Below are 18,154 nucleotides of genomic sequence, written 5' to 3'. Positions count from 1 at the left end.
CATAGCATGCAAGGCAGCTTCAGCAGGCTGTGCTCACTTGAAACCTATAATTTTCAAGGAGGCAGGACTTGGGGTCATTTTCCATGACAGACCTGGGTCAGGGCAGGAATGATGTTAACTTGTTTCTTACAAATATACAATGGAAGGAGCATCAATTTTCAAGTCAAACGGCCGTAGTCTAACACCAACCCTGGCACTTGGGGAGTGATCTTGAGCAGATTTCTTAACTTCTCCAAGCCTAAATTCTCTCATCTACAAAATGAGGATAGCATTGCCTGCCTTCCAGGATTGTTGTAAAGCTTTGACCAAGTAGAGGAGATAAGACTTTAGCTTAAAAATAGATAACTAAGATTTTGATGGTATTCAATGAGGTATAAAAATAAACACACCTGGGATTAGCCACCTGATCAAATGATCATGCTCTGCCTTTGTATGTTTAGGTTATGACAACTCGAGAAGACAAAGTAGTCATTGTAGAAAAGAAAGATGGCACTCGGATAGTGGATCATGCTGATGGTACCAGAATCACAACCTTTTATCAAGTTTATGAAGATCGTATTACTCCTCCAGATGATCACCAAAAAAGTAAGTTTTATTTTTCAAGCATGTGACAATATTTGTGTATTTAGGATAATATGAGTAGAAACCCTACTGCTTTTTTTTAAACACACACATATATGAAAAATAATTTTTTGAAGAACTCTGTCAACCAAAGAATACACATGTAGTCCAGAGCAGGACCTCTGAGGCCCTTTTGTTATGTTCTTTATCCTCAACGGATGTGGGAGTGGTGAAAGCTCTAGTTGGCTGATGAATATTGTACCTTTTCCCATTTTCACTGCTAAAATCTGTGGTCTGGATTGGTGGTGACTAAAAGTTAATAATCGTGACTCCATTGCCTGAGACATTAGCTCTCAGACCTGTTTCTGTTGGTCCCTATGGAATCTGATTTGCATATAGGTGACCTCAGTTAGGTCTTCCTTCAATTCTGAACATGCTTCTCATCATGAGAAGATGGCATGAGAGAAGAACAAGCTGCAGATGGTAATTGACAAGAACCTGGGCAGAGATAATAAAAGCATAACACCTTTCCTAACCTAAACTTAAACAAGATTTTTAAAGACAGATTACCCCCTAGCTCTTTTTTCTTTAATTCCAGAGTTTGTTTATTGCAGTATGCTTCATTGCCAAATTAAGTGCAATAAAATTGGCAAGCGAGTTAGAAAAGAACCACCTTCATGCCCCACTGATTAGAGTGAGAATTTAAAAAGCCACTGGAGAAGGCAATTTTAAAATGTCTATAAGTTTAAAATGTGCATATTATATGATGCCCTACTCCACTTCTGGGTATATGTAGAGAGACACTCTTATAACACTCTTACCTATCTGTACAAGGAAACAGGTTCAGAGTGATACTTGCAACATCAAGTGTAATATCAAAATGCTGATAAATAGATGTCCATCAGAATAGAAAAATAAAATGCAATATAATATTCTTCCAAAGGAATACTCTATGTAGTGTACTCTATGAAGTATACACACATACAGACATATACCCCACACCTGTATATCAAGATGGATGAAGGTCTCAAAGCAATGTTAAGTAGAAAAAAGTAGGTGTAGAGTGATACATACACTAATACATAATGTATGCATATTTAAATGCCATAAAAGATTATACATTACTTTTGATACATATATTTATAGAACAGATAAAAGAGGACTACAAGAGAAGAGAATAAACCCAGAAATGAGAAAAGTGAACTTCAACTTACCTGTAATTGTTCTCTTATATGCATATTAAAACTGTTGAAACAAATATTCCAAAAAATTAACAAGTATAAATTTTGATTGGTGAGCATATGAATAATTAAATTATATTTCATGCTCTTCTGGGTATCTTCAATTTCTCAAAATAAAAATAGTAGGGAGAACAAGACAGCATACTAAATGAGGTAGGAAGGGTTATTCTGCAAGAATTACTCTGCACTGACAGTGAGTAGACCACACATCAGCCCTGTGGAGTGAATTCTCAGTACTTGGTCTTGACTTCTGGTCTAAGCGGCCAGAAGACTGGAGCAAACTCAGCAGGTGGGTGTGTTTCCCAATGCATGCATTCCATCGGATCTGCTTACCTTGCATTTGCTTGCAGCTGAACATCCTCAAACTGTCACCAGGCAGGTGAAGTGCATGCGGATAGAAAACTCACACTATGCCACTATCATCACCAACTGCGAGGACAGTAGCTGCTGTGCCACCTTTGGGGATGGGACATCTATTATTGCAAAGCCACAGGGAAAATACAAGGTGGGTCTAGAGGAAAATGAGGAACACCAAAGATAAGTGTCCATTCAACTAAGAAAACCTACTCCTTTGGGGTGGTGAACATTCCTGCCATGTACAGCTGTTGTTCCTCTTGTCTCATGTTCTTAGAACACACTTCTCAGTCTCTTTTTACTTAATCACCTTCTTTTTACAACCCATTGCATAAAAACACTATCCTACTTGTCTTACAATGCTTTGGTATTTTTGGATTAAGATTTTTTTTAAAAGATTTTATTTATTTATTCATTCATGAGGCACGGAGAGAGTGAGAGAGAGAGTGAGAGAGAGAGAGAGAGAGGCAGAGACACAGGCAGAGGGAGAAGCAGGCTCCATGCAGGGAGCCTGATGTGGGACTCAATCTTGGGACTCCAGGATCACACCCTGGGCCAAAGGCAGGCACTAAACCACTGAGCTACCCAGGGATCCCCATGGATTAAGATTTTAAACTAGAATGTATTTGTTGGGGATCTTTTATGTGGTAGGTGGCAGGCACTGTTAGAATCATTCATGTGATCTGTCCTGTGCCTACCACACAAGCTTCACCTCCTGCCATCTCTGTCCTTATTCACACTCTCCTACCCTTCCCATATCCAGTCCATCCCCACTCTACCTAGTGTCCCCAGGATGGGAGGGAGTATATGATCTGTGTGGTCCTAGGAAGGCAGCTTGCAAAGCTTTGTTTTTGAAGGCTCAGGGAGAAGCTCTGTTAGGAACTCCTGTACCTTCCTACATTTCCATATTAATCACAACCACCTAGTGTCAGAATGCAGTCCCTTTAGCTTTGGAAGGATTTGCCTCCATCTTTCCACTTACTGGAGAAGAGACAAGTTCCAGGATATCATATACAATGTCACATGATACTGAGAACACAAAACCAGAAAATGACGGACAAAGACCTCAGTGACAAACATTTATTACTGTGAAAGCTGCTGAAGCCAGTTTGTCCATCCCATCCCTTGAAATAATGTTATTTTACTGCCTCTTCTTCCAGTGTAGATTGTTATGGGGCAAGGCAGGTGCTGAGTGAGACATGATTGTGAAATGTAGCAGTTGGCTAAGGGGTGCTATTTTTCTTCTACAATATTTAGAATGTCAATTTTTTTCAGGAGATTGGCAGCATCCATATTCTAGTACCATGTTTGCTACCAGATGTCATGAGAATCCCCTAAAATTCTGTGATGAGGCCTGTTTTTGCCTTGTTTTTATCATAGTCCCAAACTCTAATGGTTACAATTATGAGGGCAAAGGAATTTTAGAACCAATAACACTTGCCACTGGAGAAAGAGACACAAACAGAAAAGAGATCCAATTTAGAGACATCCAGTGTCTGCCACTATTGTGTAGCCACTGTTCCTTCCAGATTTGCCCAATCTTCCAAAACAAAGCGCAAGAAAGGATTGGAAGGTTGATCGCTCCTGGTTGAGAAACACACAGACCTTAGTTTCCAACTGGAAAGAAAACAACAAAACTCCACAAATAAAATTACCAACAACTATTATAGTTTTATAGTTGTATAGCACTGAAAGATGGCATTCAAAAATACCTGTTGCCCATCCCCTATTGGTTGATCATCATTTTCTCACTCACCAGCATGAGGACAATGGGCAGTATGATGAGTAAGGCTGGATTTTAGGATATATATATATATATATATATATATATATATCCTATATATAGGATATATATACACATATATATATCACTAAAAAGGTTATATATATATATATAGTGATATATATATCACTAAAAAGGATATATATATATATATATACACATATATATATATCACTAAAAAGGCTGGATTTTAGGATATATATATATATATATATATCCTATATATAGGATATATATACACATATATATATCACTAAAAAGGTTAACCAAGACATCAAATAGAAGGCAGGTATAATAGTTGTTATCCTCTATGTCTATAATGTGTCACAAGTAGGTTGAAACCATCCACCTAGCTAGAGGGTTTCAGGAAGATAAAATGACAAATAATGGGTCTATTAATTCCCATGGAAAACCTTCCTGTGTCCCTCATTATAGGAGTCTAAACTAGTTTCCCTAGATCAGGAAACCTATCGTCTTTCTGAGGAAAAAATGTGTGTGTGTGTATGTGTGTGTGTGTGTGTGTTAGAACAAGCTTCTGAAAGAGAGTAGTCAGACTCTTCTATGCCAGTATGATCCAGCCTAAATGGTTCCTTGGGGGAAGATACAGAAATGTAATATGGATTTATAAGAATACTTTGGTAAAAGGACTTTACGAGTCCTTGTCTTTGTTAGTAGTACCATAAACAAACACCTTATAATGGAATGTGGTTATATCCTCTACTCAGTATGTGAAATCAGTTAGAAGAGGCAAATTTTATAGTAGACTTTGAGCAGCGTATATAAAATATGAGAATGTAAAGTCATGGAAATTCTATTTGCTTACTAGCTATCAGGTTAATCAAGAACAATCTCTAGCAGAAAATGTGGTTCATCACTATATTTGACATGTTGAGTCTCTAGGCTTCAGCATAGATGTTTCTCCAAGTTCACTTCCTAGAAAGAAAGGCACATCTTGTTTATCAGGTTTACTTTTGGCATTTCTACATTGGCATTTCTACTTCACTTGTTTTATGGTATGGCAGTGGATATTACAGGACATCTTTTTCTGTCCAGAGCAGCTTTCAGTAAGTTATAGTCAATCTGACAGTTTGGGTCCATTTTGATGAGGACTTTTGGAGGCCAGGAAAGTCACAAATTCAATCATCCACCAGAACCTACTCTAAAATGTGTCTGAAACCACAGAAAAGTCTCAGAATTAGACAAGCTCCAATGCGGTTCTCTGGACCTGAGCAATGGTGCATAGTCAGTATGAGATACTTCCAGAAAAATGGTGTAAAGTCCTCTGAAAATACACTAGTCCATAAAGACAACTAGAAAACTGAAAATATAGTCAAAATCAACTTTTTCAGAACTCTGGAAATCAACCAAAGGATTTCAACAATCAGAAAAAAAGAAAAAAGAAAAAGACTCAATCTCAGGATGTACAGCAAGATTCACAGTGATTTCACTTGCCATATCTCCCTCCCCTCCCCCAACTTCATGGTAGCCTTGAGAATCAACATCTTCACATTCATGATAGCAATGAAAACCAGCATTCCAGCAAACAATGATAGAGGAAGGATAGATTTAGAGCTCTTCAAAAGTCTTATCACAAAATATTGTCATGGTTGACCTATTTGGCAGTTCCCTGGAAACTCCATTGGCAGGGTTATCTTTATTTTATCTGACTCTGAGCTCACTCACTACAGACTTTTCCCCAAACAGAGGTGATTATTTAACATTACAGCTGCCTGAGGTGGCAATGACAAACAAGAGGGTGAACAAAAAATTAAAAGGAACAGCTGGGGAAAAGAATCCTGTATAAGGCTATGAAAAGGTCTGACATATTCCTTGGAATCATCCTCTATTGAGGGCTCTGTTTGCATAGTGGGGTATTTTTTTCAGTGATCTAGCTGGAAGTTTATAACTCTACTTAGCTTTCACTCCCTGCTTATGCAGATTCTTTTGATCAGCAAGAGTGAAAAATTAAGACTTTCAGAGTTCTTTTCTGGTCATGCATACAGTCCTGCACATGAATTTGGCTTTCTAGATTCCAAGGAATATGTGCTTATAGTGTATAAAGACGTAATTTTTATAGTAATAACACAAAGTCAGAGGGAAGAACTGGAGCCAAATAGGAGCAAAGATTTTGTTTAATATTGAAATTAAGTTATTAATTCAATCTAGATGGTTATAAGACATTATTTGTGATATTTAGGCAACTCTAATAACTGAAAAAATATATAGTAAAAGAAACAAGGGAGAGAGCACACAAGAGCCTTTCTCCCTGTTAAGCAAATCATGCCCATGTGAATGTATGATCTGTGGAGAAACCCCTATGGTTTTACCTGTTAATGCTGTCTGTCTTGTTGGAGAATAAATTTTGGATTTTTTTTCTGTCCCCCTCCAAAAAAAAAAAAAAGAAGAAGAAACAAGGAAACTAAAATTGCACACTAAAAATGTCTATTTAAAACAAAAGAAGACAGTAATGAATGAATAGAGGAGGAAAAGAAGCATAAACCATATAGAGAACAAATAAAAAATTGGAAGATGTAAAACCGACCTTAGTAATTACATTAAATATAAATGGACTAAACAATCCAATAGAAAGCAGATATTGGAAGAATGGATTAAAAAACATGATCCACATATATGCTGTTGACAAGAGATACACTTATATGGTCAAAGACACAAATAGGTTGAAGGGAAAAGGATGAAAATAGATAGACCTGCAATAAGTAATTGGAACTGGAGTAGCTATACTAATTCAGACAAAATAGATTTTACACCAAAATATTACCAGAGACAAAGAAGTTATGTTATAATGATAAAAGGATTACTCCATCAAGAAAACATAACAATTATAAGCATATTAAGCACCTAACAATATGCCCCAAACACATGAGTATTTCCAGGGTTGTGTATTACACAAATGTCCAATTTTTTTTCTCTGAGATCTGCTCTCTCTAACTGAAGGGGATAAATGATGAAAATGGCCAAAAATGAGCATCAGAAGAATCTTCCAATCTACCTGATGCATGATCTCTAGTTCTGAGAAGCAAAAGAAATTTAAAACAATAGGGCTTATGTCTGGAGATGTGTGTGTGTGTGTGTGTGTGTGTATGTATAAAGGTGACCATGTATAACTGAGGCCTTGATGAATGAGATTGGTGAGAGGAGAGGGGAGATGTGTGTATATGAGACTATTGAGTTCTGAGCAATGATAAAAAGGTTTTACTACTGACCTTTACAGCTATAAAGGCTTCTACACTTGATCTGAGCTCAGAATTGAAGGGGGAAAAAAAGTAGTTTTAAATATCAGATAAAGGGCTAGTTTCCAAGATCTATAAAGAACTTATTAAACTCAACACCAAAGAAACAAACAATCCAATCATGAAATGGGCAAAAGACATGAACAGAAATCTCACAGAGGAAGACATAGACATGGCCAACATGCACATGAGAAAATGCTCTGCATCACTTGCCATCAGGGAAATACAAATCAAAACCACAATGAGATACCACCTCACACCAGTGAGAATGGGGAAAATTAACAAGGCAGGAAACAACAAATGTTGGAGAGGATGCGGAGAAAAGGGAACCCTCTTACACTGTTGGTGGGAATGTGAACTGGTGCAGCCACTCTGGAAAACTGTGTGGAGGTTCCTCAAACAGTTAAAAATATACCTGCCCTACGACCCAGCAATTGCACTGTTGGGGATTTACCCCAAAGATACAAATGCAATGAAACGCCGGGACACCTGCACCCCGATGTTTATAGCAGCAATGGCCACGATAGCCAAACTGTGGAAGGAGCCTTGGTGTCCATCGAAAGATGAATGGATAAAGAAGATGTGGTTTATGTATACAATGGAATATTACTCAGCTATTAGAAATGACAAATTTGCTTCAACGTGGATGGAACTGGAGGGTATTATGCTGAGTGAAGTAAGTCAGTCGGAGAAGGACAAACATTATATGTTCTCATTCATTTGGGGAATATAAATAATAGTGAAAGGGAATATAAGAGAAGGGAGAAGAAATGTGTGGGAAATATCAGAAAGGGAGACAGAACGTAAAGACTGCTAACTCTGGGAAACGAACTAGGGGTGGTAGAAGGGGAGGAGGGCGGGGGGTGGGAGTGAATGGGTGACGGGCACTGGGGGTTATTCTGTATGTTAGTAAATTGAACACCAATAAAAAATAAATTAAAAAATAAATAAATAAATAGTAAAAACTGTCATGGTTAAAAGGAGAAACAGATAATTCAACAATAATATTTGGAGACTTCAGTAGCCCATTTTCAGTAATGGATAGAACAATAAACAATAAAAGTGAGTAATCAAAGACTTAAACAGCAGCATAACACAACAAGACCTACTAGACCTCTATAGAACACTCATCAACAACAAAACACATTATTCTCAAGTACACATGGAACATTTTCCAGGAAAGATTATTTATTATATCACAAAAAATGTCTCTGTAGATTTAAAAGGATCAAAACCATACAAAATATGTTCTACCACCACCATGGAATTAAATTAAAAATCAGTAAACAGATGTTTGGGAAATCCACAAATATGTGAAAATTAACACAGAGAAGAAATCACAAGGAAATTGCTTTGAGATGACTGAAAATAAAATCTGTAATATACCAAAAATTATGGAGCAGTGCAAAATCAGTGCATAAAGGAAAATTTCTAGTTTTATATCGCCTAAATGAGTATATTATAAAATAAGATTTCAAATAAATAATCTAGCTTTCTACCCTAAGAAACTAGTAAACAGAAGGCAAACTAAAACCACTGCAAAAATAAAGAAGTGAATAATAGACCATAATAGAAATAAATAAAAGACAGAATAGAAAATAGAGTCAACAAAACCAGAAGTTGTTTCTTTGAAAATATCAGTAAAATTGACAAACTTTTTTTTAAGATTTTATTTATGTATTCATGAGAGACACAGAGAGAGAGAGGGAGAGGCAGGCTCCACACATGGGACTCCATCCCAGGTCTCCAGGATCACGCCCTGGGCGGAAGGTGGCGCTAAACCGCTGAGCCACCCAGGGATCCCCAAAATTGACAAACTTTTAGCAAGATAGAGACACAGAGAGAGAAAGGGAAGGAAAGGGGGGAGACTCAAATTACTAGAATTAGGAATGAAAGAACCACATTTTACCAACCTTACAAAAATGAAAATAATTGTAAGGAAATACTATGATTATCAACAGATTAAATACCATAGATGAATAAATTTTCACGAAGATACAAACTTTCAAATCTGAATCAAGAAAAAACAAAATATCAGAATTGACTTATAAGAAGTAGAGATTGAATTGGTAATTTTAAAATGTAGCACACAGAAAAGCCCAGGCTCAGATGGCTTCACTGGTAAATTCTACCAACATTTGTGGAAGAATTAACATTGAATGATTTTCACAAACTCTTCCAATATATAGAAGAGGAGGGAAAACTTTCCAACCAATTCTATTAGGCCATTATTACCCTGATGCCACAACCAGACAAAGTCATCACCAGAAAACCACAGACCAGTATCTCTTATGAAGATAGATAAAAATCCTCAAGAAAATGCTAGCCAACTGTATCCAGCAACATGTAAAAAGGATTATACATGGTCACCAAGTGGGATTTATCCTATGAATTAAAGATTGGTTCAAGATGCAAAAATCAATCAATATAATATACTATATTAATAGAATAAAGGAAAGAAACCTAATGGTTATCTGTATAATTTGACAGGAAAGCATTTGACAGAATTCAACACCCTTTCATGATTAAAAAAAAAAAAACTGAATATACTAGGAATAGATGGAACTTCAACCTCATAAAGGGCATCTACAAGAAAACCCAAAAAAAACTAAGGAACAAAACAAAAACAAAAAAAGCCTACAGCTCATAAACAGCATTCTTATTGGTAAAAGACCAAAAGCTTTCCCCCTAAGATTGGGCATAGGACATGAATGTTTGCTCTCATCCTTCCAACTCAGCATTGTACTGAAGGGTCTAACCAGGACAATCGTACAATAAAATAAATAATATGCAAATAGATGGGAAAGGAAAAAGTAAAACTATCTCTTTTTTGTACAGACGATATAAGCGTATTTAGAAGATCCTAAGGATGCAATGTAGCAGGAATACATATACACACACATACCCACACACTATTAGAACTAATTAAAAAGTTCAGCAAGGTTACAAGATGTAAAATCAATATACAAAAGTCAGTTGTATTTTTCTACATTAACAATGAGCAATCCAAAATTGAAATTAAGAAAACAATCCATTTAAAGTAGCATCAAAAGGAATAAAATATTTCTCTTCAACAAATGGTGTTGGGAAAACTGGACAGCTACATGCAAAAGAATGAAACACAACTACGTTCTTAGACTATATACAAAAATGAACTAAAAATGTATTAAAGACCTAAATGTGAGACCTGAAACCATAAAAATCCTAGAAGAGGGCACAGGTAGTAATTTCTCTGACATTGGCTATAGAAACATTTTTTAAGACATGTTTTCTGGAGCAAGGGAAACAAAAGCAAAAATAAATTGTTGGGATAACATCAAAATTCTTTCTGTACAGTGAAGGAAACAATCAACAAAAAACTAAAGGAAAATCAACTGAATGGTAGAAGATATTTTCAAATGTATGTCTGATAAAGGATTAGTATCCAAAATATATAAAGAACTTACACAACTCAACACACGCACAAAATAAATAATCCAATTAAAAATGGGCAGAAGACATGAACACTTTTCCAAAGAAGACATACAGATGGCCAATACACACATGAAAAGATGTTCAACATCACTAGTTATTAGGGAAATTCAAATCAAAACTACAATGAGTTATCACCTCACACTTGTCAGAATAGCTAAAATCAATAATATGATAAGTAACAAGTGTTGGCAAGGATGCAGAGAAAATGGGACACTTTATACTGTTGGTGGAAATTCAAACTGGAATAGACACTGTGGAAAGCAGTATGGAGGTTTCTCAAAAAGTTAATCTGGATCTTATGATCCAGAACTGACTTATGATTCAGTAATGGCATTACTGAGTATTTACCCAAAGAATACAACACCCCTGACTTGGAAAGATATATGCATCTCTAAGTTTATTGCAGCATTATTTACAATAGCCAAATTATGGAAGCAGCTCCAGTGTCCATTGATAAATGAGTGAGTAAGGAAGATATGGTATATTTACAATAGAATATTACTCAGCCATAAAAAAGAATGAAATCTTGCCATCTACAACAACATGGATGGATCTAGAGAGTATAATACTAAGTGAAATAAGTCAGTCAGAGAACAGAAAATACCATATGATTTCACCCATGTGTGGAATTTAAGAGACAAATGCAGAAAGGGAAAAAAAAAAAAAAGAGTGACAAACCAAGAAACAGACTCCTAAACATAGAGAACAAACTGATGATTACTAGAGGAAAGGTGAGTGGGGGATGGGTAATGCAGATTTTAAAAATGAATAAAATACCCAGAAATAAATTTAATAGGTATAAGACTTATGCACTGAAAACAACAGAATATCACTGAAAGAAATTAAAGAAGACCTAATAGACAATATCACATATTAAGTTTATGGAAGACTTAATATTGTTAAAATGGTAGTATTCCCTACATTCTTTATCATCATCCTGGCTGCCCTTTCTGTGCAAAAATTGATAAGCTGATACCGAAAATCTTACGTAAATTCGAAGTACTCCAAATAGCCCAAACAATCTTGAAAAATAACAAACTTAGATGACTCACACTTCCCAATTTCAAAACTTGCTACAAAGCTACAGTAATTAAGACAGTGTGGTATGTGAGATAAAAAAGATAGACATATCGATCAATAGAATAGAACTAAGTGTTCATTTATTATCAACCTGTCGTCAATAAATTTTTTATAAGCATGCCATGCTAATTTAGTGAGGGCAAGAATAATCTTTCAACAAATGGTGAATAAAGTTGAATTTGTACCTCAAACTATACACAGAAATAGCTCAAAAGCAGAAGGACTTAATTGTAAAAGCTCTCAAACAATAAACTTCTTAAAAGAAAACATAGTGCCAATCTTCATGTCCTTGAATCTGGCAATGATTTCTTAGATGACACCAAAAGCAAAACTTTGTTGAAATGAGGAAATTTTGTGCTTTAAAAAAACACCACCCAGAAAGTGAATAGACAACCTACAGAATGGAAGATATTATCTGTAAATCATATATCTGATAACATTCTAGTATTCAGAACATATAAAGAACTACTACAGCTCAACAATGAAGACTAATAACCCATTTTTTAAAAATGAGCAAGTATTTGAATAGACATTTCTCCAAAGTAGTTATATAAATGACAAATAAGTACATGAAAAGATACTCAACATCATTAGTCATTAGGGAATTGCAAATTAAACTACGAGATACCACTTCCCACCCACTAAAATAACTAGAATAAAAAAGACAGAAAATAACAAGTATAGTGATGATGTGGAGAAATTGGAACACTCATACATTGCTGATAGGAAAGTATATGGTGCAATCATTTTGGAAAACAGTTTGGTAGTTCCTCAAAAAGTTACAAATAGAGTTATCATATAACCCAGCAATTCTACTCCTAGGTAGGTATTTCAGGAAAATTAATATACACATCCACTCAAAAATTTGTATACATATGTTGCTAGCATTGTTAATATTAGCAAGATTATGAAAATAACTTACACATGTCCATCAACTCATAAATAGACAAAATTTGATATATCTATACAATGGAATATTATGGAAAAGAATAAAGTATTCTTTATTAGGAATTTGTTTATCAGTAACCAAGATACATAATATTTTATGTAGTATTGATACATACTACAACATTGATAAATCTTGAAAATATTACACAAAAGGCCTCATATTGCATGCTTTCATCTGTACGAAATCTAGAATATTCAAATCCATAGAGATAGCTGATCACTGGTTGCTACGGGCAGGACTGATGCAGGGTGACTGCTCATGGCATCAGGGTTTCTTTTGGGGATGATGGAAATATTCTGAAATTAGTGATAAATCCACTGAATGTACATTTCATGTTATATGAATTACATCTCAAAAATGAGTCTATCTGAACCAAAGTCATTATATGAAAACTAATACTTAGGGACTATGTCAGCCACCAGAGGAATCGAAACAAATAAAAGCTCATAAAAGCATTTATCCCATAGCTTCTAACTGTTTGAGATACTTTTTGCCCAAAACCGTGAAGGATTCCAAACATTTTTAACAGAGATGAGTGTGTTTACTTCCATTAAAATGCATTTTTATTATCTTAAATATCTGACATAAGAAGGCACAAGGCAATTACTTGGAAAAGATATTAAAGTGAGTAGATAAATTATGTTGGCAAATTGAACACCAATAAAAAATAAATTTATTATTAAAAAAGATAAATTATGATAATACAAAAGGAATTACGTCCTTTTAAAAAAATATATTTTATTTATTCATGAAAGACGAGAGAGGCAGAGACATAGACAGAGGGAGAAGTAGGCTCCCTGCAGGAAGCCTGATGTGGAACTCGATCCCTGGACTGGGATCACACCCTGAGCCAAAGGCAGACGCTTAACCACTGAGTCACTCAGGGGTCCCAGAAATTACATCCTAATTATTCAGTTTGCCTCTTTATCAGAGAGCCCCCTTCCCAAAGCTGAAGCCCTCTTTTGGGTAATGTCTTTTTCCTGGAAAAAACAGTTTGTGGCTGAGATCTATGTATAGTTTTTTTCCTCAAAATGATTTTCCAAATCCATCATATTGAACAAGACATTTTAAATATAATTTCTCTCTTTCTGTTACCCTTCCAGGTGTTACCTCCAAACACAGGCTGCCTTCACATCGATAGGGATTGTTCAGCTACATATTGTCATGAAACAAGCAGTGATATATACCACCCTTTCCAAAAACGTGAGCAGCTAAGAGCTAGCAGGTACATCATGAAGCACACATCGGAGGTTATCTGTGAGGTCCTAGATCCCGAGGGAAATACCTTTCAGGTAAAGTGCATACTTAGTGTGGAGAGAGAGGCTGGGGCTTTTTTTTTTTTTTTTTTTTTTTTTTTTTTTTAATATTTCACACTTAAAAAGTTCCATGCAGCTTTATACCTTAGCTGCCTGGGGATCAGTTATCTACTTACTGCAGATATACTTTGCATGAGCAGTAATCAATGTCAATATTTTTGCTTCTCAAGCGTACTTCCAAGGGAATAGAAAGTCTAACAACTGTTGGGATGGTAGAAATGTTAAAGCCAAAATACAGAATTAGAATGGAAGGAAAGAAGCATTACTAAACATTTGTAAATAATGCCAACAAAAAGAAATATAAGATATAAGAGTGGTCTGTATCCAGGTTAAAGGGAGAACCAGTTTGACTAGGAAGAAAATCTATGGTAAGAAATATAAATCAGTGAGGGTTCTAGAAGGGTTGAAGATGGGAAGGTGGGAGAGGTGCTTAGCTCTTAGATAATAGAGCTTTATCTTCTGTTTCTCGGTTCTTCAGTCCCACAACCATCTTCTTACATCCAGGCCAAAAGCTGGCAAACCATGACCACCTGTTCATATAGGCCCATGAGCTAAAAATGGCTTTTAGATTTTTAAATGGTTGGAAAAACTCAAAAGGAGAATATTTCATGACACATAAAAGTTATAGGAAATTCAAATGTTAAAGTCATTATATAGTTTTATTGGAACACAGCCATGCTCATTTGTCTGTGGTTGCTTTTGCATATAATAGCAGACTCAAATAATTACAACAGAGACTGTATGGCCTACAAATCCTAAAATATTTACTTTCTGGTCCTTGACAAAAAAAACTGGTTTGTCAACCCCTGCTCTAAGCATTTCTCCTTGTTTTCACTCCTCACCCAACAGCAGAAGTTTGTGTAGTAGGTGGTGAAGTTGTTCTTCAGATTTGGAACCATAGCACAGAGTCCCCAACTTTGGTTTGGTATGCAGACTAGGCCTGATCCTACTTGGTGGGTTTTTTGTTTGTTGGTTGGTTGGTTGGTGCTAAACAAATGAGACTCTTCCCAGCACGAGTTCAGGCTGCTAACAAATTTCAATTTATAGTGAATTGAAATTGAACCTTAAGGCCCTAAACTCCCTAGGTTTCAACACATGGGACATTTAGGCCAAGCATTCTTCTAGGCATTGATGCTCTTCTTGGACATCCCCTTCAGTGGTCTTTCAGCCTAAACCACACTCCTTTCTGGAGAGATCCATGCCATATCTAAATAGTAGTAATAGTTAAAATATTTCTTCTCATGCTGATACCACATCTCACGCTGATACTAAAGATTTAGTCTCACGAATCCTGATTCTGCACTTGCAATCACAGAATATAAACTTCTTTCACACTATCACTTCCTTAATATTTCAAGACAACTATCACATGAGTAGCCTTTCCTCAATGTTTAAATTCCCAGTTCCTTAAATTAATGCTCAGAAGGTAAGATCTGGAGTCCCTAGCCAGTCTTGTTGCTTTCCTGTGAGTATATTCTGGTTTGTCTTCTGGTTTGTATTCACAATCTAGGTGTAGTTTGTAAGTAGACATGTGCTACTGGGTTTTTGCTTTTATTAATGCCAGCTGTACTTAGTGAATATTACCTTGGAAATAAATATCTCTGATTTTCTGAATATACCAAAAGACCACATGCTTTTTCAAACGGGAAATGTAAGCTTTATGACATTTCTTTTCTTTTAGTTGCTTATATACCTTCTCCCTCAGGTTATGGCTGATGGTAGCACATCAACTATGGTACCTGAAAACAATTTAGAAAATGATTTAAATGAAAAACCTGAAGGCTATGATACTTTATCAGCTACTCACCTTTGTAAGAACCATCTGCAAATCTATGGTGAACACGTGCCCAGGTAATATGATAAAAATAATCCCATGACTTTTATTTATTTAAGGATTATTCACTTATTTGAAAGAAAGACAGCACAAGCAGTGGGAAGGCAGAGGGAAAAGAAACAGAGTCCCTGCTTAGCAAGGAGCCTGCCATGGGACTCGATCCCAGGACCCTAGGATCATGACCTGAGTTGAAGGCAGATGCTTACCCGACTGAGCCACCCAGGCACCTCTGACTTCTTTTTTAAATTCCAAGTTTAAGGAGCATTTTAATGAAATACTTTAAGTTATTTGATTTTATTGCTTCAAATAGGTTTTTTGTCATTTATGCTGACGGATCAGGAGTGGAACTTCTTCGAGACAGTGACATAGAAGAATACCTATCTTCGGCATATGGAGAATCGGCTACTGTAGTTCTGCAGGAGCCAGTACAGGAACAGCCAGGTAGGAAACCCAGAATGTCTGGAAGTCATTGTGTCCCCTCACCAGCTCCCATTCTCTTTATCTAGTCCACCCTCATGTCATCTCTACTTTTTTCCTTTTGCTCACTTTTCATCTCTACTTGCCACCTGGCCACATCAACATGTTTATACAGTTATTTATGTTCATCCCAAGCTTTATCAGAGCATCAACCTATGTAAACTAAATAGGAGACCCTCTCTTACCTATAAGCAGATTTAAATCTGTCTTTACATACATTAGGTATATAGCTATGATTCTATTTATGTGTTCCATTCAATTTGGTAGAGAAAAAAAGAAAAATGAGATATTGCTTGTAAGGTTTTTTTTGTTATTTTGAAGGTGTTGCCTTGATAAATTTAATAAGAAAATACATTTGACATGTGAGTTAGAAAGCCATCCTGAAATATAGCATATTATATATAATTATATTCATTGTATATTTATATTATTTTCATCAATTTCAAAGGAATCAATGTGTGGCTTAAGATTAGTGACACATAATGCATCAAGAAAGAATCATCAGAGGGGCACCTGGCTGGCTCAGTTGGTGGAGGCTGCAACTCTTGATCTTGGGATTCGGAGTTCAAGCCCCATGTTGGGGGTAGAGATTACTTAAAAAAAATTAAATCTTAAAATAAAAAGAATCATTAGTGTATATCATATGTGTATTTAAACATAGATATAAACTTGCATGTCATCTATGTATGAAACCAATGTTTTGTGTCTAGATTCATGTATGTTCCTTTTTTATCTGTTCTCTGGTTGGTGGGATATACTTTAAATTTATTTACAAATATGCCTGCATCTCTGCACACAATATATTTTAGTGCATGAATGCACATGTGCATGATATAGGAAAACTTGCTCTTTGTGAATATAGAGAGTGAGGCACTCTGACTGGTTGTGCGGTGCATGTGTGGAACTATATGAGAATTCATTGCAAATGGCTTTGTTTGTTATTTAACTAGAATCTGCTTGATAACTTACCATATGCCAAACACACTGGCTAGGTATTAGGGATACAGTAGTGAGCTAACACAGCATGGATCCTGCTTTCACAGAGCTTAGAGTTAAATAAGGTCAGTATTGATTATATAGCCACACAATGACCGTGATTATATGATTATGAATTAGGACAAAATCTCTGAATATGAATCTATGGTTCCTTGAGAATCTCATATGAATATGGTTCCTTGAGAACATCTAACAGAGGAACATGTTGTAGTCTGGAAGGCTTCCCTGAAGACACTGGAGCTAAGAACTGGTGGATAAGTAGCAGTTGATTAAACTAGAGGGTGAGCTTTCTTGGGAGAGACAGTACAAAGCAGAGCACAAAAAGCCTTGGAGAACAGGAAGGAAAAGGCTAAAGTAGCCAATGCACAGAAGGAGGAATAGTGCAAATTGAGGCAGGATGAGAAAACACTAAGGACTCAATTTTATCTTACTATCAGTGGAAGGTCAATGAAGAGTTTAAATCATGGACCAACAATCAGTCACTCTGGCTGCTAGTGGGGTTCATTCGCAGAATAGATCTAGGTATAAAAGCTGGTTGTTGCTATGACCCAGAACAGGATCTCTCAGAGTCAAATGATCCAAGGCAGTTCATCAGGTGAGCTCGAGTGAACTGATAGGACTTGGATGTGGTTTTTGAAGGATGGTAAGGTATCAATAATTCCAGGTGATCTAAATCCAGTCTCTAGGTGTTAAAGTGACTAAAAGCCTCACTTTTCTTGTTAGACCATAAGGTTCTTAAGTATAATCACTGGGTCTCACTTATCAAAAAGTATTTGTTGAGAGGAGTCTGGTTGGCTCAGTTGGTTAAGCATCAGACTGGTGGTTTCTGCTCAGGTTA

General features: G+C 36.1%; 1 protein-coding gene and 2 non-coding genes across 5 annotated transcripts in view; all 3 read left to right on the top strand.

The window, feature by feature from the left end:
- The window catches only part of SPAG17 (sperm associated antigen 17), a 227,159-nt gene that overhangs the window by 164,373 nt on the left and 44,632 nt on the right, over nucleotides 1-18,154 (top strand). For all 3 annotated transcript variants that reach the window (XM_038561900.1, XM_038561898.1, XM_038561899.1), the window contains 5 exons: nucleotides 441-585; nucleotides 2,153-2,307; nucleotides 13,797-13,985; nucleotides 15,715-15,860; nucleotides 16,154-16,284. In XM_038561900.1, the coding sequence (XP_038417828.1) occupies nucleotides 441-585; nucleotides 2,153-2,307; nucleotides 13,797-13,985; nucleotides 15,715-15,860; nucleotides 16,154-16,284 (766 nt within the window). The remainder of the gene's footprint in view (nucleotides 1-440; nucleotides 586-2,152; nucleotides 2,308-13,796; nucleotides 13,986-15,714; nucleotides 15,861-16,153; nucleotides 16,285-18,154) is intronic.
- On the top strand, nucleotides 6,897-6,975 carry LOC119864030. Its single transcript, XR_005372830.1, has one exon. It is a non-coding gene; the product is annotated as a small nucleolar RNA U2-19 (small nucleolar RNA).
- Nucleotides 7,134-7,203, top strand: LOC119864029. The gene has a single exon (XR_005372829.1). It is a non-coding gene; the product is annotated as a small nucleolar RNA U2-30 (small nucleolar RNA).

This window comes from Canis lupus, chromosome 17 (genome assembly GCF_011100685.1).
Source record: "Canis lupus familiaris isolate Mischka breed German Shepherd chromosome 17, alternate assembly UU_Cfam_GSD_1.0, whole genome shotgun sequence".
Classification (NCBI taxonomy): Eukaryota; Metazoa; Chordata; class Mammalia; order Carnivora; family Canidae; genus Canis; species Canis lupus.
The sequence above is the reverse complement of the archived record's forward strand: the minus strand, read 5'-3'. Positions and strand labels throughout refer to the sequence as shown.